Genomic DNA, 24,958 nt, shown 5'->3' on the forward strand with positions numbered 1-24,958 from the left:
AGAACCAGAGGAGTTCGGAAGAAATGTAAGGATAGAGCCTTGAATTTAAGTATGGTTGTGATTAGGAGGTTATGTATATAGAGGTAATTCATCCTGGGGATCTCTGATGGTGTCGTCGGTATGTAGAGCAGGCTCAGCATGTGTATGCGATTGTAGAGGAGAGCTCAGAAGAGTTGTTCAGGAATTGAAAAATGTATCATCCTGTTAGCATGAAAGGAGTAGAGTCGAATTCGGAAAGGAACAGGGATAAGTTCCAGCAGTGAGTACCTGGTTAGAACTCGATGGTTCAGGGTATTATCTAGTCTTGCGAGAGGCAAGTGTATATGGAGATCAAGAGGGATAAGTGTCTCTATCTGAGGGAAGAGCCGGTGGTCGGCTTGAGTTAGTTGATATGAATCGGTAAGCAAGGAGTTGGATCATTTTTGGGATGATATCAGTGTTTGGAAGGATCTGGGTCAATAGAGATCTGAGGTTGCAGTGTAGGGTTATGGTTATTGGCATTGTCTGTTGCAGCAGGCTTCGAGGACGAAGCCTAATCTAAGTGGGGGAGAATTGTAACATCCCGAAAATTCAGAAGTAAAGTTGAAGGGATAAAAGTGTAAATAAGAAGGTCGACTCGGCGAGTCTATGGATAGACTCGGCGAGTCGAGTCGCGTTTCAGGTCGCGTGTTAAGTAACCAACTCGACGAGTCGCATGGGGGGACTCGGCGAGTTGGTGCTGTATGGAGAAAACCCTAATCCCGGGGGTTGAGCCCTATATAAAGAACATAATACCCTCTCCCCAGCCTCCTTACCTTCCCTTTGAGTTCTAGAGGCCCTAGATTCGTGTGAGCTTTCCTTTGTGAGTAATTAGAGCCTTGGAGGAGGAAATCTTGGAGGGGAATTGAAGAGCAAGAAGGCTTGGAGCAAGGGGGTTTCAAGGTTTTGACTTATTCTTCTGTTGGAGCCTTCTTTTGAGGTAATGATTCGTTGCTTGAGTTGCTATCCATCTAGATCTATCATTTGTGGGATTTTTGGGTGTATGTCTAGTGCTATCTTGAGTTTGGAGGTTAGATCTGAGGTTGCTACCTCAGATCTAGAATAGTGATGATCCAAAAGAGCATAAAGTCCCTGTTCAAGAGCTGTTGATGAAGTCTTTTAGCCCCAAACCTTAGCCCAAGAGTGTATTATGCTTAGATCTCCTTGGATTCACGTAAAGTTTGCTACTTTACGTGATGGATGGCTTGTATAAGAGTAGATCTATGGATTGGAGACCCTACATGGCTTGGAAAGCTTCTGTATGGGTTAAGGGCTAGTGGTACTCGACGAGTCACATGGGTGTACTCGGCGAGTTGCATGAAGATAGGAAGAAACTCGGCGAGTTGGAAGAACAACTCGGCGAGTTGGTTGAATATAGCCTTGGACTCGGCGAGTCTGGTCTTGAGGTCCTAACCTTTTCTGGTTAAGCTGAGAATCAGTGAGTCAAGGGATGACTCAGTGAGTTGAGTACGGTTTGACTCAGAGTTGTGGGACTCAGCGAGTCTTGGGGCGACTCGGCGAGTTGAGTCGTGTTATGGGAGTTTCAGAGCATGGGGACTCGACGAGTCAGCGGGTTGACTCGGCGAGTAGAGTCAGTCAGGAGGGTTGGCTTTGACTGAGGACTTTGACTTTGACCAAGAGTTGACCAGTTGACTTCCAGGGGTATTTTGGTTGTTATTGGTATTTATTGGTTTCGGTGATTCAGTGGTGGAGTTCGTGACGGTGGTCGGAGCAACGTGATCTTGTTCTTCAGTCGGCAGTAGCAGGTGAGTCTTCTCACTATACTTTACCTAGAGTGGTAATAGAGTTATGTGATAGAGTTATTGTATGCTATCTATGCGATGTGTGGCATTGCATTATTTCTATGTGATTTATGCTGTGTGTATATCAGAGTTAGGACCGGAAGGTCCACAGAGCTAGGACCAGAGGGTCCACAGAGTTAGGTTTAGAGTTATGTGGCAGTATAATTGTATGCTATTTGTTTTCTGAGATTTATTGTGATATGTGATATGCATGATTTTGAGTTATCAGAGTTAGGACCTTTGGGTCCATAGAGTTAGGACCAGAGGGTCCACAGAGAGTTGGGACTGGAGGGTCCCACTGAGACACACAAACCAGAGGGTCAACAGAGTTATAGCCTTGAGTGGCTAATATGTGTTAGAGTGGTATTTTGGGGAACTCACTAAGCTTCATGCTTACAGTGTTTTGTGTTATGTGTTTCAGGTTTCTCAGGTTCACGGGACGGCACCGGCTCAATTGTACACACCAGGGGGAGCGTTTGTTTTGAGGATCCTGGTTTATTAATCGATTGAACAAAGGAGTTATGTATTGCAACTTAAACAAATGGGATTTTTATGAAGAGTGTTAAAGAGATAAACTATTTTAATTTTCGAAAAAAAATTGTTTGAAAAATTACGGTGTTACAAGTTGGTATCAGAGCCTTAGTTTGAGGGATTCGGATGCACCTTCGGGTAAATCTGGAATCAAACTGAGGAAGTAAGAAAAGTTTTCAAGAAATTATTTTCTAAAAGATGAATAAGAGTTCAAAGAGAAAGCGAGAAAGAGTAGTGTGTACAATCAGCCAGAGCCCGAATGGTGATTTCCCAAAATACCCTTACTTTTGTGTTATGAGATATTTATGATACATTTTATGAGATATTATGCATGCTAGAGACATGCTAGGTATTTCATATCTTAGGACTAGAGTGGCCTGATTTGTGATGCCTTAGCCTAGGAGTTGCTGTTATATGTGATGTGCTTTTGAGTATGAGTAAGAGTATTCAGTTGGAATCCTTTTAGGGGATTTGAGTAGAGAAGTAATCTAGGAGAGATGCCTAGATGAGTATTGTGGTGTTTATCGAAGAATAGATAGAACCCGTGAGGGGCAGAGTTGCAGAGTTCGGTGGTACCTGGAGAATGAGCAGAGCAAGCGGAGTTATCATCCAGAGTGAGATCTATGTATTCTTCGATGCCCGAATGCTGCTTGCTTCGTGCTTTGTGGAACTCTTGATGATGGGAGTCAGCTACCAAGTGAATATGACGATATTCAGGAGGTAGATGACTGGCATCATTAGGAGCTCTTCAGAAGCTGATGGCGGAGAAGTGGGAGTGACCTTAGCCAAATGAGTACGCTGGCGGAGTAGAGCATTTCGCTGAGGAGCGTGCACGCGTGGCAGAATTAGTGAACGAGAAGGTTGAGCAGCTACTTAGGAGCTCTGGAATGGTCCGTGTGGAAAGTATGGGTAGATGTGGCAGGTAGTATGGGCCCGTACTATCGAAAGCAGAGGACCTATACTCGATACATGGAGTATTCTGAAGGTTCTAAGTAGAAGATTGGGGAGTGATGGCATGGTTCGATTACCTTACATCGTAGCAGATTGAGGAGTGATGTCATGGTTCGAGTACCATACATCGTAGCAGATTGAGGAGTGATGTCATGGTTCGAGTACCATACATCGTAGCAAATTGAGGGATGATGTGATGGTTCGAGTACCATACATTGTAGCAGATCGAGAAGAGATGTCAGGGGCTGAGTACCATGGTTCTTAGCAATTGAGGCTTGTGATTCTCCGGTTGTCTGATCAGGATTGATTGGTGGAGTTTGGACGCGAGGGGGTTTTAGGCCCGAGGGCCATGATTGAGTCCGTAAAGGCATCCCTTGAGAGGGAGGTCGGGAGCATTTCAGAGTATTATTGGTAAGATGTCAGATGTAGTCGCAAGACTCAAGGATTTGTAGAGAAGGCATTTATGGTGGATTGCGGCATGAGTAAGCGATCAGTCAATGGAGGAGATGTCACCTTCTGTGACCTGATGGGTGCTATCTATGTTTCTGTGGGAAACAGGAGAAATGTGAGATTTCGGTTTTGGGGTTTAGGAGTAAAACCCTGCGGATTGGCATTTATGACGATTTTTCCACCAGAGTATTAGGCAGCATGTCTGCCGCGAGGTAAGGATATATCATGAGCAGGTAGTCGGTTGGGACTGAGGTGGTCAAGGACCACGTTGCACCCTATTTGAGTATAGTAGGGCATGTGGTAATGGTATCAGTGGGCAATCCAGTCGAGTATATCAGGGCGATGACTCTTCCGTCTATGATGGATATTGAGTATGGGAGTGGAGTCCCTGTTCTTGTGATGATTCAGGTGTTGGAACTTGGGTTGAGAAGTCAAGGTTGAGGAGTACGATGATTTATTGTTTCAGTCTAAGAGTCGGTGATATTACTAGGCAGGTGTGATATTGCTAGTGGAAACAGTCTGTGGGATGGTGTGTGCGTCAATTGGCGATGGTTCGAACCCTAAGCGGGGGAGAACCGGGTATTTTACTGAGGGAAGCAGAGATTTACGCAAGGGAGGTTAGGGGTTGGATACAGAAATCTGCGGCTCAATTTCATGAGGCCAGGGTCATTGATGATCAAGGAAAGGAGCAGAGTGAGATAATGCATGTGGTATGTGTCTGAGAAAGGATGGGTGTCTCCTCGGCAGTTGGCAAACGGTCAGGAATCTAGTGGCGGCCAGGGCTGTTTCAAAGGGAAGACTCGTAATGATGGTATGGGCGGTTGAGAACTTCTGGATAAAAGATTATCGAGCAGTTAATTCACGGGCCGGAATGTGTATTCTTGCTTGGGTTTGAGCAGTAGGGGAAAAGGGTTTCGGAGGATCACCAGCGTGTTCTGAAGCGTTAACGCTTTCTTTGTATTCCAATTGAGTGTTTGGATACACTAAAGTTGCGCATTGGGTAAAAAGGAGAATTATTTATGGAGTTCAGAGGGAACGAATTGTTGTATATATATGGTGCTGGGAGTAGGAGATCAGTGGTTGAGGCAGGACATCATGATGTCCTGTAATGGTGTTCCGTGGTGACCGGGAATAATGTCCCGATATTGGAGTTATTTAAGTTTGAGACGACCAGTGGTGAATTATGTATTTTCGGTTCCAGTGGGAGCCCTTCGGGTATTTACATCAAGAGGGATTATTTAAGAAAGTGGATCTCCGCAGAGGTAGGTATTTTGTTATAGCGGTAGCCGCCGGAGTCTGTGATGCATAGGTGGGGCAAGTGTGTGTAGCTATCTATGATAGTCTACGGAGCATGAATTAGTGGGCGTAGTGGGTCGTTGGGATGAGAATGAGAGTATGGGGGTGAAGCTACGGGGAGCCGTAGTATTCACTAGTCAGAGGGTGTTGTGATGCTACGGGGAGTCGTAGTACTCACAAGTTAGAGAGAGGGAGTCGGGGTACTATGGGGAGCCGTAGTACTCACTAGTCAGAGGCTGTCGTGTTATTGCGGGGAGCCGTAATACTCACTAGTCGGAAAGAGAGTGTGATGTTGGAATGTACCCCGATCAGGGTATGATGCAGAAGAGTTTTAGGCTTGAGTAGCCTTAGTATAGAGTTTTTGGAGCCTAGTGGTTGAACCAAGGGCAGAACTGGAGGTCAGAGTTGAGTCGATCCTCGGTTGGATGTATTTTTTTTTCGTATGAGGAAAAGAGAATTTCATGACTTGTGAGTCACTGGGCCGGGATAGTGGTCACGGGGAGGAAGCTAGTGAGATATTTTGGATCATGTTATAGGTGATCTTTGGAGGTTCAGCTGCGGAGTCAAAAGCTGACCTGGTGCTCAGTATCGAAGTGGGATATGAGAAATGAGCTAGAGTTTATCATGGTGATGTCTGAGGACACTTCAGGGCGAGCGGACGATTTAGACGCTCGAGGACATGCTTCGGGCATGTGTATTAGATTTCGGAGGGAATTGGGACACACATTTACTCTTGGCTGAGTTTTCCTATACAACAGCCATCATTCGAGCATTGGTATGCCACCCTTTGAGCTGTTGTATAGGAGGAGGTGTCGGACCCCCCCCATTTGCTGGGAAGAGGTGGTGCATGGACCCGAGAGTCCCTGCAAGTAGATTCAGAGCATGAGCGATACATGGAGTAGCCGTTACTTTACTAGGGATAGTGTAGAGTGGGGTGTGAGCACCGTGGCACTTGTCTGAAGTGACAAGGTTTACAAGTAGATTTCCTTGGGTAAGGAAAGAGAAAGGTAGGTAACTACGGGAGAAGTGTTGGTTCACGGAAATGAAAGCAGTAGTGAGAATGGATGATTAAGAGTATGGTGGTTGAACACTGTGTCTGTGCCAGTGGTATGGAAGCGCATCTGGGTTGGGTGTCTGTTGAGGTTGCGGAAGAATCTCCGGTGGTTTAGAACCAGAGGAGTTCGGAAGAAATGTAAGGATAGAGCCTTGAATTTAAGTATGGTTGTGATTAGGAGGTTATGTATATAGAGGTAATTCATCCTGGGGATCTCTGATGGTGTCGTCGGTATGTAGAGCAGGCTCAGCATGTGTATGCGATTGTAGAGGAGAGCTCAGAAGAGTTGTTCAGGAATTGAAAAATGTATCATCCTGTTAGCATGAAAGGAGTAGAGTCGAATTCGGAAAGGAACAGGGATAAGTTCCAGCAGTGAGTACCTGGTTAGAACTCGATGGTTCAGGGTATTATCTAGTCTTGCGAGAGGCAAGTGTATATGGAGATCAAGAGGGATAAGTGTCTCTATCTGAGGGAAGAGCCGGTGGTCGGCTTGAGTCAGTTGATATGAATCGGTAAGCAAGGAGTTGGATCATTTTTGGGATGATATCAGTGTTTGGAAGGATCTGGGTCAATAGAGATCTGAGGTTGCAGTGTAGGGTTATGGTTATTGGCATTGTCTGTTGCAGCAGGCTTCGAGGACGAAGCCTAATCTAAGTGGGGGAGAATTGTAACATCCCGAAAATTCAGAAGTAAAGTTGAAGGGATAAAAGTGTAAATAAGAAGGTCGACTCGGCGAGTCTATGGATAGACTCGGCGAGTCGAGTCGCGTTTCAGGTCGCGTGTTAAGTAACCAACTCGACGAGTCGCATGGGGGGACTCGGCGAGTTGGTGCTGTATGGAGAAAACCCTAATCCCGGGGGTTGAGCCCTATATAAAGAACATAATACCCTCTCCCCAGCCTCCTTACCTTCCCTTTGAGTTCTAGAGGCCCTAGATTCGTGTGAGCTTTCCTTTGTGAGTAATTAGAGCCTTGGAGGAGGAAATCTTGGAGGGGAATTGAAGAGCAAGAAGGCTTGGAGCAAGGGGGTTTCAAGGTTTTGACTTATTCTTCTGTTGGAGCCTTCTTTTGAGGTAATGATTCGTTGCTTGAGTTGCTATCCATCTAGATCTATCATTTGTGGGATTTTTGGGTGTATGTCTAGTGCTATCTTGAGTTTGGAGGTTAGATCTGAGGTTGCTACCTCAGATCTAGAATAGTGATGATCCAAAAGAGCATAAAGTCCCTGTTCAAGAGCTGTTGATGAAGTCTTTTAGCCCCAAACCTTAGCCCAAGAGTGTATTATGCTTAGATCTCCTTGGATTCACGTAAAGTTTGCTACTTTACGTGATGGATGGCTTGTATAAGAGTAGATCTATGGATTGGAGACCCTGCATGGCTTGGAAAGCTTCTGTATGGGTTAAGGGCTAGTGGTACTCGGCGAGTCACATGGGTGTACTCGGCGAGTTGCATGAAGATAGGAAGAAACTCGGCGAGTTGGAAGAACAACTCGGCGAGTTGGTTGAATATAGCCTTGGACTCGGCGAGTCTGGTCTTGAGGTCCTAACCTTTTCTGGTTAAGCTGAGAATCAGTGAGTCAAGGGATGACTCAGTGAGTTGAGTACGGTTTGACTCAGAGTTGTGGGACTCAGCGAGTCTTGGGGCGACTCAGCGAGTTGAGTCGTGTTATGGGAGTTTCAGAGCATGGGGACTCGACGAGTCAGCGGGTTGACTCGGCGAGTAGAGTCAGTCAGGAGGGTTGGCTTTGACTGAGGACTTTGACTTTGACCAAGAGTTGACCAGTTGACTTCCAGGGGTATTTTGGTTGTTATTGGTATTTATTGGTTTCGGTGATTCAGTGGTGGAGTTCGTGACGGTGGTCGGAGCAACGTGATCTTGTTCTTCAGTCGGCAGTAGCAGGTGAGTCTTCTCACTATACTTTACCTAGAGTGGTAATAGAGTTATGTGATAGAGTTATTGTATGCTATCTATGCGATGTGTGGCATTGCATTATTTCTATGTGATTTATGCTGTGTGTATATCAGAGTTAGGACCGGAAGGTCCACAGAGCTAGGACCAGAGGGTCCACAGAGTTAGGTTTAGAGTTATGTGGCAGTATAATTGTATGTTATTTATTTTCTGAGATTTATTGTGATATGTGATATGCATGATTTTGAGTTACCAGAGTTAGGACCTTTGGGTCCATAGAGTTAGGACCAGAGGGTCCACAGAGAGTTGGGACTGGAGGGTCCCACTGAGACACACAGACCAGAGGGTCAACAGAGTTATAGCCTTGTGTGGATAATATGTGTTAGAGTGGTATTTTGGGAAACTCACTAAGCTTCGTGCTTATAGTGTTTTGTGTTATGTGTTTCAGGTTTCTCAGGTTCACGGGACGGCACCGACTCGATTGTACACGCCAGGGGGAGCGTTTGTTTTGAGGATTCTGGTTTATTAATCGATTGAACAAAGGAGTTATGTATTGCAACTTAAACAAATGGGATTTTTATGAAGAGTGTTAAAGAGATAAACTATTTTAATTTTCGAAAAAAAAAAATTGTTTGAAAAATTACGGTGTTACAAAAGGCTATCCATACTTATAATTCATTTTTATGGAAACTATTTAAATTCGTCATTAATGTCAACAATAATATTCTTTCAGAATAAATTAATATCTAGAAGAATGAGAGTGTATTGCAGCAGAATGAGAGTGTATTCTAGTAGAATATACTATCGTTCTTCATATTCCATACAACTTTATTATATTTTAAGTAATTGAGTCTTGAAACAAAGTACGAACTCATATATAACAACCTAGATGCAAATTCATTCTGAAAGAATGTTATTGCTGACATTAACGACGGATTTAATTAGTTTCCATAAAAAGAAAATTATAATTATGGATATCATTTAATATACATATAATTATGGATACCAAAGGGCCAATGGCCTAGCGGTATGGAGTGACCATCTCATTTGAGAGGTCAGGGGTTCAAGTCTCGGTGGAGACATAGGTGGTTATTTAGGAGTAGATTAGTTAGTTTGCCGTTTCAAAAAAAAATTATAGAAATTATTTAATATCTATAATTATTTAATTAAATAATTATTTAATTTACTAAATTTCTATTGGTGTATTCTAGCACACAATAAATGTAAAAAACAAAATAACCTAACTCTCTGTCTCTCTGTCTCTCTCTCTCTCTCTCTCTCTCTATATATATATATATATATATATATATATATATATATATATATATATATATATATATATATAGGGATAATGTAACTGTAGCACAATGAACTTTTGTGATTTGTCCGACTTAACCAATTATGTTTTTTTCTTGCGCATTAGGTCATCTAACTTTTACTGTACATGTCAATTAGGTCATTATCGTTAGTTTTTAACCATTCCTCCGTTAACTAGTTTTCTAAATTACACGAATGGCCCCTATGGTTTAAATTTCTTTTGTAATTGGTCGTTATCAGCCATGTTTTAAATCAGACGACTAAAACTACCACAATCCTGAAACTCTAGGGACCAAAGTGTAACATTGTCATTTTGGGAACAAATTGCAGATTATTGTTATTTTATGATTATAAAAATCTGAAAACCAAAAAAAAAAATCTTTTACATGGTAGCCACCCTGGATCTAGTTGGAGATACACAAATCGGTGGGTTCCTAAGCATCAACGGCGAAGCCAATCTAGTCGCCAATCTCGACGGTGAAAACGACCTCTGCAGCTTTGCTGACGTGGAGACGTTCTTAGGCGGTGACATCGTCTTCTTCTTTGCGCTGGCCGTTTTGGGTCTGGTCGGAGATACAAAAAGTGGTGGACTGCGAATCTTTACTTGAAACTTAGCCATGGCGACAGGAGGCTACGGCGTCTTGATTAGAAACTTGTGAGGGGTGGTCTGACGGGTTCTTGTAATCACCGACGACTTTGTTCTGCAAAATTGTTGGTTTTGTGAAGCAGTTGTTGAATGGAAAAGGGGGTTCGGGAAGATCACAGTTTTTCTAGCCTAAGGTCTGTTCTTCGGTGACACCCTATCCGCCGGAAACTGACCCTTTTCATTCTCGATTTCTTTTTTGGGTGGTGAACCGGAGACTTTGAAATTAATCTGTGATTTTGCTCTTTCAAGTAAAGGAGAATGTAGATTTGATCGGATTATCTGTTTCTCTCTCTTTCTCTGTGACCGGAGCTCGGTGGTTTCTGGGTTTAACCTCGAATTCCGTCTAGAATCAATCACCGGAGTTTTCGGATCGCCGCCGGCCCAGTGGTAATCCTTTTGGCTTTCGTTTCAACAGCTGTCACGATTTCTCTAGGAAATTGACTGACATTTGATTAGGCTTTTAAGTATCAAAAATAACTTAATACCAACAAATTATGAATAATAATGAATTTATCAGATTCAACATATTTGATCGATTTTGAAAGAGCGTCGGGTAAGTTAGGATACGAAAGAATTTAGGGAAGACGATGACAATGTTGCACTTTGGTCCCTAGAGTTTCAGAATTGTGGTAGTTTTAGTCATGTGATTTAAAACATGGCTAATAAGGACCAATTACGAAAGAAATTTAAACCATAGGGGCCATTCGTGTAATTTAGAAAACTAGTTAACGGAGGAATGGTTAAAAACTAACAATAATGACCTAATTGACATGTACAGTAAAAGTTAGATGACCTAATGCGCAAGAAAAAAACATAATTGGTCAAGTCGGACAAATCACAAAAGCTTATTGTGCTACAGTGACATTATCCCATATATATATATATATATATATATATATATATATATATATATATATATATATATATATATATATATATATATATATATATATATATATATACACACACCTTAAAGTGGCATATAATGGTCAATGGAGTTTAATTGAAACTTTTTTGCCTGGCCCTTCTTAGGATGAATAGTAGTTCAGTTTCGTAAGTATAGGGTGTATTCTGAAAATACTTTTAACATGGTTTTCAAAACATTAAGCTTCTAGTTTTAATTTTCTCTTTGGGTTAAAGGTGTCGAGGGAAGATGTAGAGGAAAGGCTATCCTCTTTGTGTTAGCCAAACTGTTACGTTTAATCTGTTAGTATTATTGTTCTAAAGCTGTTTGTTAATGTTCGAGTCCATTGGCATATAATTGTAGTCGATTAGTATTGTTTACAAAGGGTTAAAAAGATTTATTACCCTTTTTCACCTAGGTTTTATTTTATTAACTTCTATAATTCTGTCAAAATAAGTCAAATGTAAGATTATTTTGGAAAAAAACGCAGATACAATCCATCCTTAAACATGCTCTTTATTTTTTAAGTTTTCCCCATGATTTTTGAAAATAGTTGTTCCTTTTTTGACCTTTAAAAAACTAAATAACAAATTCTTATACTAATAAAAGAGTAGTGTTTTTGCCATGTGTCACCATATTAGACCTCTTAATTAATGTGTTGCCACTTGTCAATCTATTAGTTCTCAATTTTAAATTTATTAGACCTCTTAATTAATGTGTTTCCTATTCATTTCTTTCGATTGAATGTTTATGGTTCTATTGATGTTCGTTTGTCAATTTATCCAAGGAATGATGATTTTAATGTTTGGGTTTCATTTTTCACTAATTTGTCAACTAATTTTTTTTCTGTTAACATTGTTTCTTGACAAACATACCAAGTGTTCCACGAAATTCCTCAATGAGTATAGACGCTAGGTATTTATTTGATTAGGTCATTTACATGATGATATCATAATTTATCCCTGACTTATCTTGACTTATCTTATTCAGGGGCTAAAATTAGAGTTAGAAAAAGCTTCTCCTTCTTTGAGGAGCAATGCAGTTTACTTTAGGGATTCACACATTAATGGATTTCCATAGTAAGACCTCTATTCACACGTTTTATTAATTGATATTGTTGTTTGTTATGGATTAGCAGAAAATGGGAGAAGGTTTACAGATAAATATAGTGTGTGTATTTAAGTGACAAGTACCATATTATGGCATCTATGCATGTATGATAAATACCATATTATATCATCATTGTTTCCACCAAACAATGTGTATATGAGCCTATTTATAGCATTTTATATCAGCTGTATAAAACAGCGGCGTAATGGTAATTTATTTGATAAGTCTATAACAAAAGTTGTGCTTTGTGGCTTATTTATGAGGTAAATGCATAAAATATCATTATACTTTGAAATTGAACCTATAAATACATAAAATTCAGGAACAAAATAGGGGTGGGGTATAATGGTCAATTTGATTGGTTGCACTATAATTGAAGTTATTGATATCAAAAGATTGAATATGATAATACAATGTTATTTAACTGTTTCTGTTACTTTTTTGTGTTCATATACCTCTAAATAGCAATGTTCTTTCAATTGTATGTCTCATATAACATCCTACTTTCATAGATAAACAATTTTTAAAAATAAACAGGGACCTTTTTCGTAAAGTTAGTAAAACAGGGTCCATTCATGTATTTACATTTCCCTATTATTAAAATATGGACCATTTATATAATTTATATTTTTTTATACAACTTCATTACCTATCACCTCTGTAAAATATAGCATCTTACAATTATTTTTATTCTAAATTCACTGAATAATGATGCTATGTTAAAGTACATAGCTATTTACTTTTAATTTCTGAATACCGGCAGTTTCTATTAATTTTGAAAAAACAAGGACCATTTTAGTAAACTTTTAAAAGCAGGTCCAAAGTAATATACCTTAGTACATGAAGAAAACACATTCAGCCTATGCAGCACTTATAACTATTTTCATCCCCTTAATACATGAATAAATTATCTTATTATGCCATCAACATACCATTACTAATTGACAAAGATACACATACAAATTCATAAGGGGTACTGCTAAATGTAAGAATTACCTACGTATTTCAATTTTTTTTGTATATTATAACATTATATTGACATTTTAAATCACGGACCATATTTTTTTTACTTTAATAACTAACTTTTAGACAATTGCACAAAATAACATGGACTTCCATAAAAAAACATATTTGTGTATATTCACTAATAAATACATTTGCAAATGATTAAAATTTCATGCTAAAACCTAACATGTCATCTTTTTAACATTTTTCTTATTTTTTGTTGAAATTGTTTACCTTATCATGGTTCTTGGACAAATTTATGATTCTATTTTATGCTTCTATTTAAATTTATGCTTCTTCTTATTTCATGCTAAAACGTCACATGTCATCTTTTTAAAATTTCTAAACTATGATATCTTATTTTATTAGACAATCAAATTTATGATTTTATTTAAATTTATCAACCGTGGTTCCCACGGGTTATAACCTAGTCTTTTTTTATAAAATATAGCCAAAATCTCTAAATCAATGCCAAGTTACGGAGTTAGTATCTTTTAGCCTCAATTTCCTGTTCCAATTATATTATACATACTATTAATTGATAACACTCTTATCTACAGTACCAAGTTTTGAGCCAAGCCAAACCATTTTTCCTTTGGGTGGTTTGGAGCTGTGGAATAATCAGCTAATATGCTTAGTTTGGGGCCCCACAACTAGCTGATAAAATAGTTTATTTTTTGAGTTTTTTTATGTTGTGTTTGCCAATCCAAAAAGTAGCTTATAGACTAGCTTTTTAGAAGCATTTTTAAAATTTTCCAAATATACCCTTTAATTAATTATAGAAACAAATACTCTTAAAATGTTATTTTATGTAATTTTATATATTTAAACTATTTTTTCACATAGTTTTACCAAACGTCATTTTTTATCAGTTAGTTTTTTCAACTATCAGCTAGCTTTTCAGCTGCTATGCCAAACAGAGCCTTAGTCATTGGCTTGCTTTTCAAGATGATACGTGTCATCCCATTTGACCCCTGCACCATTTGCACCAACTATCTAAGCCAATAAGATTAGAATTGTTGCCGATCAACACAACAAGAAATAAACGTATTAGGGGCAACAATATTAGAGACGACAAAGGGTATTAGCGGTGACACATGAGAACACGCGTTCTTGTGGTCGCTAAAAGCCCCCGTTGCCGCTAAAGGGTCTCCTCTAATAGTCTAGATCGTAGATCTGTGTTACTTCGCCTAGAGTCAATCGTGACCGTTCCTTTTTGAAGTGATCCAACGGGCAGGGTTATTTCGTATCAAAGCAATAGTGGCGACACCAATAGAAACGCCATCGTTGTCGCTACTAGTCACCAAAAAAGACGCGGTATATGTTCCCTTCATTAGTCGCTGTAATACGGTCGCTGCTAAAGGGTTTGTCCCCTTTACCCCTGAATCGTGTCTTAGAACAGGTGACAACAACAAAAAAACCCCTCATCTCTCCATCGGCGATTTCCGGCGAAGACAAACACAATATCGATTTTTCCGGCAACCACAACCACAAAACCCTCTCCTTTTGCCTTTCCACTTCACTTCTCCTCTCCCCCGCTTCATTTCACTCGGCTGTGTTATAATTTCCGGCGAGAACTCGACTGTGGTACTAGCTCCCTTCCCTCTTTTTCTTTCAATTTCTTTTCTGGAACAAAATTGTATGATAATTTCAGATTTTGGTGTCAATTTGGTGGTTTCATAGTGAGTTTTTGCTGAAAAATTACTTCTCCGGTGACCATATTTTTTTCCAACGTCCACAACCACAACACCACCACTATAGCTATTTCTAGGTAATTTTTTCTTTCCTTTTTTATTTTTATTGTAGGTATATGAAATGTTTGTATTAATTTGTATGTAAAATATATCTGTATATGTGTATTTGTATATGAAATGTATGTGTAGGCCCAAAAATGTGTGTATGTATATGGAGTGTATGTATGTATATGGAATGTATGTATTTGTATGTGAAATGTATATGTATATGTGTATATTTATATTAATATGTATGTATATGTGTGGATATGTATGTAAAAATGTATATGTGTGTATATTGTTTGTATATGATGTTATAATTGCAAAAATGTATATGTATGTGTAAATGTATGTGTATTTGATGTTATAATGTGAAATGTATATGATTGTATAATTGGAAAAAATAGGATGTTATAATACACAATGTCTTTTAAAGTATTATACTATAACAAACAAAACAAAATAACTAATATGCTATAGATAAAAATAAATATGAAATTGTACAATGTCGTAATAGAAAAATAAAAATAAAATAAGTTGATATGAAAAATAAAAATGTGTAAAAATATATATGTATGTGTGTATATTGTATGTATATGATGTTATAATTGGAAAAATGTATATGTATGTGTATGTGTATTAGAAAATATAATAATGTGAAATGTATATGATTGTATAATTGAAAAAAAATAGGATGTTATAATACACAATGTCTTTTAAAGTATTATATTATAATAAAAAACAAAATAACTAAGATGCTATAAATAAAAATAAATATGAAATTGTACAATGTCGTAATAGAAAAATAAAAATAAAAATAAGTTGATATTAAAAATAAAAATATGTAAAAATGTATATGTATGTGTATATATTGTATGTATATGATGTGATAATTGGAAAAATGTATATGTATGTGTATATAAGTTGGGATTAAAAATCAAAATATGGAAAAAAAGATGATATAAATTACAAATATATAATATTGTTGAAAGTACAATGCCATAATAAAAAATAAAAATCAAAATTAAGACGCTAAAGTACAATGCTATAATAAATAAGTAAGTTTTTTTTTATTTATTTTTTATTTTTTTTATTTTTTTATTTTTTTATTTTTTAGTTTAAGTCTCTTCTTTTTAAATCATCAAAATCCTAGAAATACCCGCCCGAAATTGATTTATAAATTAATTTCGGGTTGTCCCCGTTTTGGGATTGCTTTTTGAATATCTTACCTCATTTTGGATGTAAATGTGTATTATATGATTGATTGTTTAAGATATATTCAGTTGTTATTTTCTCTTTGCTCCTCGGTATATAATTTTATATATACTTAGGAGCTAAGGAGAAATGCTGCCGATTTTTTCTTAAATGGTCAATCATGTAATACACATTTGCATATCAGGTAAGGTATTCAAAAAATGAGTTTAGAAGCTTACACTTGTGAATACTTTCTCGTTATCCGATTTTCTATTCCATCTGATTGAATGGTTACTCTATCCTTATAAATTTTCAATCATGATTCTGGTTCTTGTAGAGTAAACACTATAACCTAACCTATGTTTTAGTTGCAACATGTCTATTGATAAAACCTGGACTACTATTGAAAATCGCAACTCTACCCTTTTCCAACAAGGACTCGAATCTTTTATTGAGAGGTCCAAACCACACTGTAACGACCCAATTTTCACGTCCAAAAATTTCGTTATAAAACATTACATGAAAGCATTAATAGTTAAAACATTGTTTGATTAAACCATTTCACATCGAAAACCAAATTCAAAACCACAACATTCGATCAATCAAATACCAGAGTATCAATCCCAGAATAAACTCGTAACTGCGGAAACAAGAGAGTGTGTGTGTGTGACATGCTGCTACCGCGCCGGCTCCTTGTCCCTAGCTGAGGAGGTACCTGAAACCAAAACTGAAAACCGTAAGCACGAAGCTTAGTGAGTTCCCCCACTGTACCACATACCATATAATCTCATAACATACATATATTGTCAGGCATATCTGGGTGCCCGACCTACCCCTTCGGCCCTCTCGACCTGATATTGCCTAGCATATCTGGGTGCTGGCCTCCCCTTCGGTCCTCTCGACCGGATATTGCCTAGCATATCTGGGTGCTGGGCTCCCCTTCGGTCCTCTCAACCGGATACTGGGGAACTATTTCTCCCCTCTACTACTACCACATAACACGTATCACATTATCAGAATTTATCTAACATGGCTGGGTATGACTACCCCTGCGGCCCGTCCTTCTTCACGAACAAAATCGGGGCTCCCCAGGGTGAACTACACGGTCGAATGAATCCCTTGTCTAACAGCTCCTGTAGCTGTGTAGACAACTCCTGCATCTCAGGAGGAGCCAACCGATACGGTGCCTTGGCTATCGGAGCCGCACCAGGAACGAGGTCAATCCTAAACTCACCCTGTCGCTCCGGAGGTATCCCAGGAAGCTCCTCTGGAAAAACATTTGCAAATTCTCGCACCACCGGAACCTCGCTCACTGTCGCCTTACCCGCCTCCCGGGTATCCATCACGTACGCGACATATCCTGTGCATCCCTGCTGAAGGTAGCGTCTCGCCCTTGCTGCTGAACATACTGCGGGTCTACACTGCGGCCTCTCGCCATGAATCACTAACTCTCCCCCGCTTGGGGTCCTGACCCGCACTAGCTGCTGCGCGCAATCTATCACCGCCCCATTAGGGCTCAACCAATCTATGCCTATAATCACCTTGTTCCCGCGCAACGGAATGGGAACCAAGTCTACCAAGTAGCGCTCCTGAAACAAACGCAATACGCAATCTCGAAACACCATCGATGCTCGCACCGATCAATCATCAGCAATCTCTACCTCTAAAGGGCAATCTAACTCGTCCGAAGTCTCATGAAACTTCTTGCTAAGCGCAAGGGAAACAAATGATCGGGATGCACCCGAGTCGAACAACACCTGAACTGGGATGCCGTTCACATGGAACGATCCTAATGCATACATATACATACGGAGCACATATCAATATTATAACATCATAAAAAATAAAATAGAGGGAAAGAATCATACCCGTCACCACATCGGGTGTGGCGCGTGCCTCCTCGGTAGTCAACTGAAATGCTCGGCTCCTCACCACCGGAGCCTCTGCCTTACCTTGCCGACCATCCGTGATCTGCAGGGTCGTTGGAGCTGGCGCCTTCACCGGCGCTGAAGCTGTCAACTGGGGGCAATTGGCCTTCTTGTGGCCCCTCTGGTTGCAGTGGAAACACAGAAACTCAGACGTCTGAATAACTGCTGCCGGAGCAGTGCAATCCCTGCTAAAGTGATGATCCCAACCTGCATGCCCCCTCGTGCGTCTTGCCGCATTTCCTGTAGCGTCCCCGTCCCTGTTGGCCTTTCGGCTCCGCATCTGATCCTTTGGGCTTCTTCCCCAAAGCCCCTCCTGACTGACCCTATTCTGCCTTGAGTTTCCGGATGTGTTCCAAATCTATCTCCATCTCCCTCGCCTTGGAAATCATAGAGTCCAGGGTAGGGCAAGCCGAAAAGCTAACATGCTCCCGGATGTCAGCTCGTAGCATATCATGATAACGGGTCCTCCTCATATCCTCGTCACTAGCATACTGGGGCACCAACAAAGCCCTCTCCCGGAACTTGGCGGTGATCTCCACCACAGTCTCCGTCGTCTGTCTCATGTCCAGAAACTCCCTGGCCAGTTGCTGAAGCTCAACAGCCGGCGCAAACTCTCCCCTGAACCTGGTCACAAAGTCCGACCAGGTCATAGCCTCAATAGTTGAGGCTCCCAACGAATCACCCACTGACTCCCACCAATCACGAGCTCGGTCTCGCAAGCACCCTGCAACATACCTCACCTTCGACCCCTCGAGGTAGAAGCTAGTCAACTGTGCATACTCGATGTCTGCAATCCATCGCCTGACAGCAATGGGGTCTTTCACCCCGTGGAAATCTGGCGCACCACTGCCCCTGAAGTCCTTAAAGGACAGTGTGCGAGGACCCGACTGGCCAGATGCCATGTCGCTCCTGAACGCCCTAAGGCGATCCTCCATCAACTCGATGATCCCCTCCTTGATCGACCCGAAAATAATGGGAGTCGACTCAAGGATACCCCTGGTGATTTCTGACGCGATGAACTCGCGTAGTCCCTCATCTACTGGCTCGGAACCTGATCCCGAACCTGACCCCTCTCCTGAACCGCCATCTACCGGCCTCGATCGAAGTACCACCATTCTGCAATACATCACAACAATCATTAGTGATACTGATACTTCCTGAGGGATCACAACTACTTACAAGTTCCCTGGTCTTATCTTGGCCTTCCTTGGTTCGGGTACGGATCCTCTGCTTTCAGTAGTACGGGCCCATACTACCTTCCACATCTATCCGTACCTTCTTCAAGGAATTCCTCGACTCCACCAGATCCCTTTCACTACTGTTGATCACTGCTATACTCATCCTAGGCTTGCCCTAGGGAAATCTTTGATTCTACTCTATCCAGTCCGCAGCTGCTGCAGGCCTCCTTGTAATGCCAATTAGCCATTACCCGAATACCATCACATGTGACGAGGCTCAGATAATCCTTCGAGCACCCGACTCGTCCCTACAACGGTTAGACTCAAACAAGAGCTGCGCAGTAGGATCAAATCCGGTACTCTAAGATTATTCAACCCTGATCACCGGTGACGTTACGTATTCGCCTAATGGCTAATTCCCATTATTCAGAATCCCACATAGCACAAAGCAAGCAGCATTCAGACGAGGGAAACAACCTCAAGCAACTCCGCTCTCATAGAGAGAAACTGAACTAGCACACAGTGCTAAACTCATACTATCAGGCATAACCTAAACATGCTACCCTACTGCTGTCTACTCGATATTAGCATGCAATTCTCATACAATTGAAACACATAAAGCAGGCACATAAGGCATCACTCCTAGATCCTTAGTCCTATTCTAGCATGATGTTCTACAAAAGCTGATAAACATAACATAAACTTGTATGGGTACTTTGGGGAATACTTACTTGAGCTCGGCCGGTCGCACACATCACACACTTCGTTCTTTCTTGAAACTCTTTTCTCAATTTTTAGAAAACATTTTCTTTTAGAAAATCCTTTAATCCCTCGATTTGAGTTCAGACACCCCCGAAGGTGTGTCCGAATCCCTCAAACCAGGGCTCTGATACCAACTTGTAACGACCCAATTTTCACGTCCAAAAATTTCGTTATAAAACATTACATGAAAGCATTAATAGTTAAAATATTGTTTGATTAAACCATTTCACATCGAAAACCAAATTGAAAACCACAACATTCGATCAATCAAATATCAGAGTATCAATCCCAGAATAAACTCGTAACTGCGGAAACAAGAGAGAGAGAGTGTGTGTGTGTGACATGCTGCTACCGCGCCGGCTCCTTGCCCCTAGCTGAGGAGGTACCTGAAACCAAAACTGAAAACCGTAAGCCCGAAGCTTAGTGAGTTCCCCCACTGTACCACATACCATATAATCTCATAACATACATATATTGTCAGGCATATCTGGGTGCCCGACCTACCCCTTCGGCCCTCTCGACCGGATATTGCCTAGCATATCTGGGTGCTGGCCTCCCCTTCGGTCCTCTCGACCGGATATTGCCTAGCATATCTGGGTGCTGGGCTCCCCTTCGGTCCTCTCAACCGGATACTGGGGAACTATTTCTCCCCTCTACTATTACCATATAACACGTATCACAGTATCAGAATCTATCTAACATGGCTGGGTATGACTACCCCTTCGGCCCTACCGACCGGATATCTCGGGGACTATCTCCCCCTATTGTCACTAGCACATAACATCATATCATACTAGCACATAAACATAACACAGGTAGTAGTAATCCCTAGATGAATATCACAGAGACAATCATCTACATACAATTCCTACTGGTGGGCCGACATTGTGGCCGTAGACCCACCGCTACTGGAAGGTAAGTCACCTCGAAGTAGCTATTGATCTGATCGGGAACTGACTGTCTACTGCTGCTGCTGCTAATCCGGAAATCCTCCGGCTGCATTTCCTACAACATACTCAATCAAACACTGCTAACTGTCCTTTGGGTAAAATGACCATTTTACCCCTGATCATGCCCTAAGTCAAAGTCAGAGTCAACTTTCAGTTGACCCGACTCGCCGATTTGGCTTTCCAACTCGCCGAGTCCCTACCCAAACGATTTTCCTGAATCCCGTTTCTACTCGTCGAGTTAGGCGACGACTCGACGAGTTCTCCTTCTAAACTGATATTCAAGTCCTTCATCCTACTCGCCGAGTTGTATGAACAACTCGTCGAGTTCATCTTCACCCAATGAACACTTATGCTAAGACTCGCCGAGTTGTATGAACAGCTCGCCGAGTTCATCTTCATCCGAAGAACACTTATGCTGCGACTCGCCGAGTTGTATGAACAACTCGCCGAGTCTGTTCTTGATCTAAGGAGATTGCCTTGAACTCGCCGAGTCAGGGCATTGACTCGCCGAGTTCCTCCATAGATGAGTTCAGCTTCCGACTCACTAAGTCACACCCCGTGACTCACTGCTCACTCGACACTACGAAAAAGGGGACAAACTTGGAGACTCGCGAACCGACTCGCCGAGTCGTTGCCATGCAACCACTAACTACACGAATTTGCTCGACTCCAGTCCATGTCATTCACAGATCTGGGTTCCTAGAGCATGAATCACACGTAAAGTTTCCAACTTTACGTGTAGATATTCACCAATAAGGGTTTTAGGGTTCAAAATGCACCCAAAAGGGTAGATCTAGGGTCTTCATGCAATGAGGGTCCATAAAGGCAACAGATCAGAGCTCCTGGAGCTCAACCATGCCTAAATCTAAGGGCCAATCAACTTATTACGAAATAATTTGCACATACAAGCTTGGGGATTGGCTCAAGAATGACTTAAATGAAGTAATAATCATAGAAACAGGGGGAAAACGGGTTATACCTCAAAGGAACTACTGAGAGAGCACAAAGATGCTTGGATTCTTTCCCTTCCTCTTGATCTACTTCCCTTTTGCCTCAAAACCTTCAAGAACACACAACAATTGCTTCAAAATCTCTATGAATAACTTAGAACGAGGGTTGGAAGCTCTGGGGGGTGAATGGGGGCTGGCTTGGGGCAGATATGTTGTTTAAATAGGGTGCAAACCCCTGAAACTTAGGCTTTCATCCAACAGTGGTGACTCGCCGAGTCCGGAATATGGATTCACCGAGTCAGCAACTTAAACGTGTCCCGGGGTCCCGTCTTTACTCGGCGAGTCGGACCTATGACTCGTCGAGTCCAAGGCTAAAAATGGAAAATACACAAATAAGATTTACGTACCAGGAACCAGGTGCTACACACACGTCGATAACAAAGGTCAAATCAGATGCCCGTGTAACAAATGTAATGTCAATAAATTTATACTACTAGCCATAATGAAATTCCATATACTTCAACATGGTTTTAGTCCACATTATGTTATATGGAAGTATCACGGCGAAAATACTACTCATCCGGTTATTGAAGACATACCGCGTAGTAACGAGATGGCCGATGTTATGGGGGTGTGATTAAAAATGATACCAACCGCGAAAAAGGGAACCCAGATACCGACGGTAGTAGTGTCGATGATGGATTTCAAAAGTTGTTAGAGGAAGTCCAGTTAAAATTATATCCTGGATGTTTGTTTTCGTCCCTTGACTTTTTAGCAAAGCCGATGCATATCAAGGTGATCAACAAATGGACTGATAGTTCATTCGATCAGCTTCTTGAATTGTTGCAAACTACATTTCCTCAAGGAAACAGGGTCCCCCGTCACATTACGAAGCAAAAAAGACACTTAAAAAGATCGGCTTGGGTTATGAGTTGATGCATGTATGTAAAACCGACTGTTTTCTTTTCTGGAAAGAACACAAGTTGTTGCTAAAGTTTCCAATTTGTAATGAGAGTCGGTGGGTTGATGAAAATACAAAGGGCAAGAAGGTAGCTCATAAGGTGTTACGATACTTTCCCGTGACCCTCAAACTACAACGTTTGTACTGTTCTAGACACACAGCTAAAGATATGATTTGGCACAGTACCGGACGATCCAAAGATGGTACGATGCATCCCGTTGATAATACTTCATGGAAAATTTTTGATATGAAGTATCCTAACTTCTCGAGGGAACCCGAAACGTACGCTTAGGGATTGCGAGACTGATTATGATGAGGAAGATTCTGATTATGATAGTGATGTGTCAGCAGACACTGAAGTGTCTGGGGGCGAGAATGATTAAAAAAATCTTTACATTTGACTAGTAAAATAAGGTTTGTATTTGTTGTAATCATATCATATTATATGTGTGTCTGTGTGTGTGTGTGTATATATATATATATATATATATATATATATATATATATTCATATTGTGTTATATTTTTTCAGGATGTCCTTTTTTTGGATTGCATTGCTCCATCTCATGGCTGCTGTGATGGACCATGGAGGTGACGGTGGTGACGAGCCACTACATCCGTTCGGTGGAGGTTTTGGTGATCACCAGAACGATGGTAATTAAGATTTATTCTAATTCGTTGTATTTCATATTGTATCTATATAAAAAATTATTTTGACTAATATTTTTTTTATGCAACGGTGCCTCCAAAACGAAGAGCCATAGGAGTAAATAAAAAAATGCACAAACTATTTAAAGCTAACGGTGAACGACCTCTTAAGATAGTATTCAACATAAATACTAACATGCAGATTGGGGAGGTATACGAATGTTTCATTTGGGAGGTTGGGAGCTATATGTGGCGGAACATCAGTTTTGATAAAGACACATGGACAGACGTTTTCGAAGCCGAAAGGGTTGGAATGTTGCAGTTTCTTTTGGTAAATTATTTATAAAGTTATATCTTTAATATTTTTTAATTTTGATTTAAAATTATTTTTAGTTTCTCTATTTTTTTTGTAGAGATGGTTTGATTTTGACGCGATTACAAATCATCACATGGCTCCAACTTGTTGGGCGTCACTGAACAATCGGATATGTGCGCGGTATAGAGGCCGCAAAAATATTGCAAATAACCGTTTGATTGATTTTGCAGGGGATGTGAAGGCAGCAAGGGCTCAAGCCCCTACGGGTATGGATCGGCAGCGTTGGAATGTTGCGATTGACCATTTCTTAATAGAAAAACATCAAAAACGATCCGCTGGAAACAGAGAATGCCAGAAGAAGCAAGTAGTGAAGAATCGTGGAGGGACCTGCAGCTACGGTAGTGTTTGTTTCAAGAAAGTAAGTTACAATAATGCTTATTTAGTTATAACATATTTTTTAATGTTTATTCAGATATAACATATTTTGTAATGTTAAACAAAATTTGAATAGACTTGAAGTATTTCATGGGGCGCATGTGAATAAAAAAGGGGAATTTGTTGATCCTTTGGTTGAAGAGCAATATGTAAGTTATTATTACTTAAAAATGAAGTAGATTGTTGGTTTTTTTTGTGTTAGTTTTAACGTATATTAACAATCTTTGTGAAATACAGAATGCCTTAGTTGCTGAGGTTGCTCTACAGACTCATCACATAGCCGACTCTGGTGGTGATCCAGACACTATTGATTGGATCGCAATATTTGAGAAGGTGTTGGGTACATGAAGGGGGAATGTGAAAGGCATTGGGCCTAAAGCTTCTTCAGCCGCGGGTACAAGTGCTCCATCCCAATGACAGTCACAGTCACGAGCACCGCAACCAACACAGGTACTTGTTAAATTCTTAAAGAATTTGGTAGCTTTGTTATATTGTTAAGAACTTGATGTATTTGTAGTAATTTTTGGTAGCTCGGTAGTTTGTTAAATTGTTAAAGACTTAATTAATTTGGTCGTTTAATAGTTTGTTAAATGTTAACGACTTAATTCATTTGGTGCTTTGATGGTTTGATAGTTTGTTGAATTGTTAATGAATTAATGTGCTTGTGACTTAATTATAGGATGTTGATGTGAATGCTTTTCTTCAAAACCCGACATTTGTGATGGCCATTGGAGACATTATCCGCTCCTTTAAAAACCAAGTCAACAACAACGAGGAAAACAGTGATGGGGAAGACGAAGGCGAAGACACATAATATTTATTGTTTTATGTTATGGATGATGTTATTTTGGATATATTAGATAGTTTATGGATTATATATTAGATGTTTATTTGAGATTTATTAGATATGTAAT

The 24,958-nt window shown here is 40.4% G+C and overlaps 1 protein-coding gene and 1 pseudogene across 1 annotated transcript; one reads left to right on the top strand and one right to left on the bottom strand.

The window, feature by feature from the left end:
• Nucleotides 1-9,707: 9,707 nt before the first annotated feature.
• Nucleotides 9,708-15,957, bottom strand: LOC145097994 (putative microtubule-binding protein TANGLED; annotated as a pseudogene).
• A 7,257-nt stretch (nucleotides 15,958-23,214) lies between these two features.
• Nucleotides 23,215-24,958, top strand: LOC145099915 (uncharacterized). The gene is made up of 5 exons (XM_079037406.1): nucleotides 23,215-23,624; nucleotides 23,707-24,027; nucleotides 24,121-24,193; nucleotides 24,282-24,494; nucleotides 24,724-24,958. Exons 1-3 carry the CDS (start codon nucleotides 23,424-23,426, stop codon nucleotides 24,124-24,126), a joined length of 528 nt encoding a protein of 175 aa, XP_078893532.1. The 5' UTR covers nucleotides 23,215-23,423; the 3' UTR covers nucleotides 24,127-24,193; nucleotides 24,282-24,494; nucleotides 24,724-24,958.

Source organism: Lactuca serriola, chromosome 4 (assembly GCF_051521515.1).
Source record: "Lactuca serriola cultivar US96UC23 chromosome 4, Lser_US96UC23_V15, whole genome shotgun sequence".
NCBI classification, from domain to species: Eukaryota; Viridiplantae; Streptophyta; class Magnoliopsida; order Asterales; family Asteraceae; genus Lactuca; species Lactuca serriola.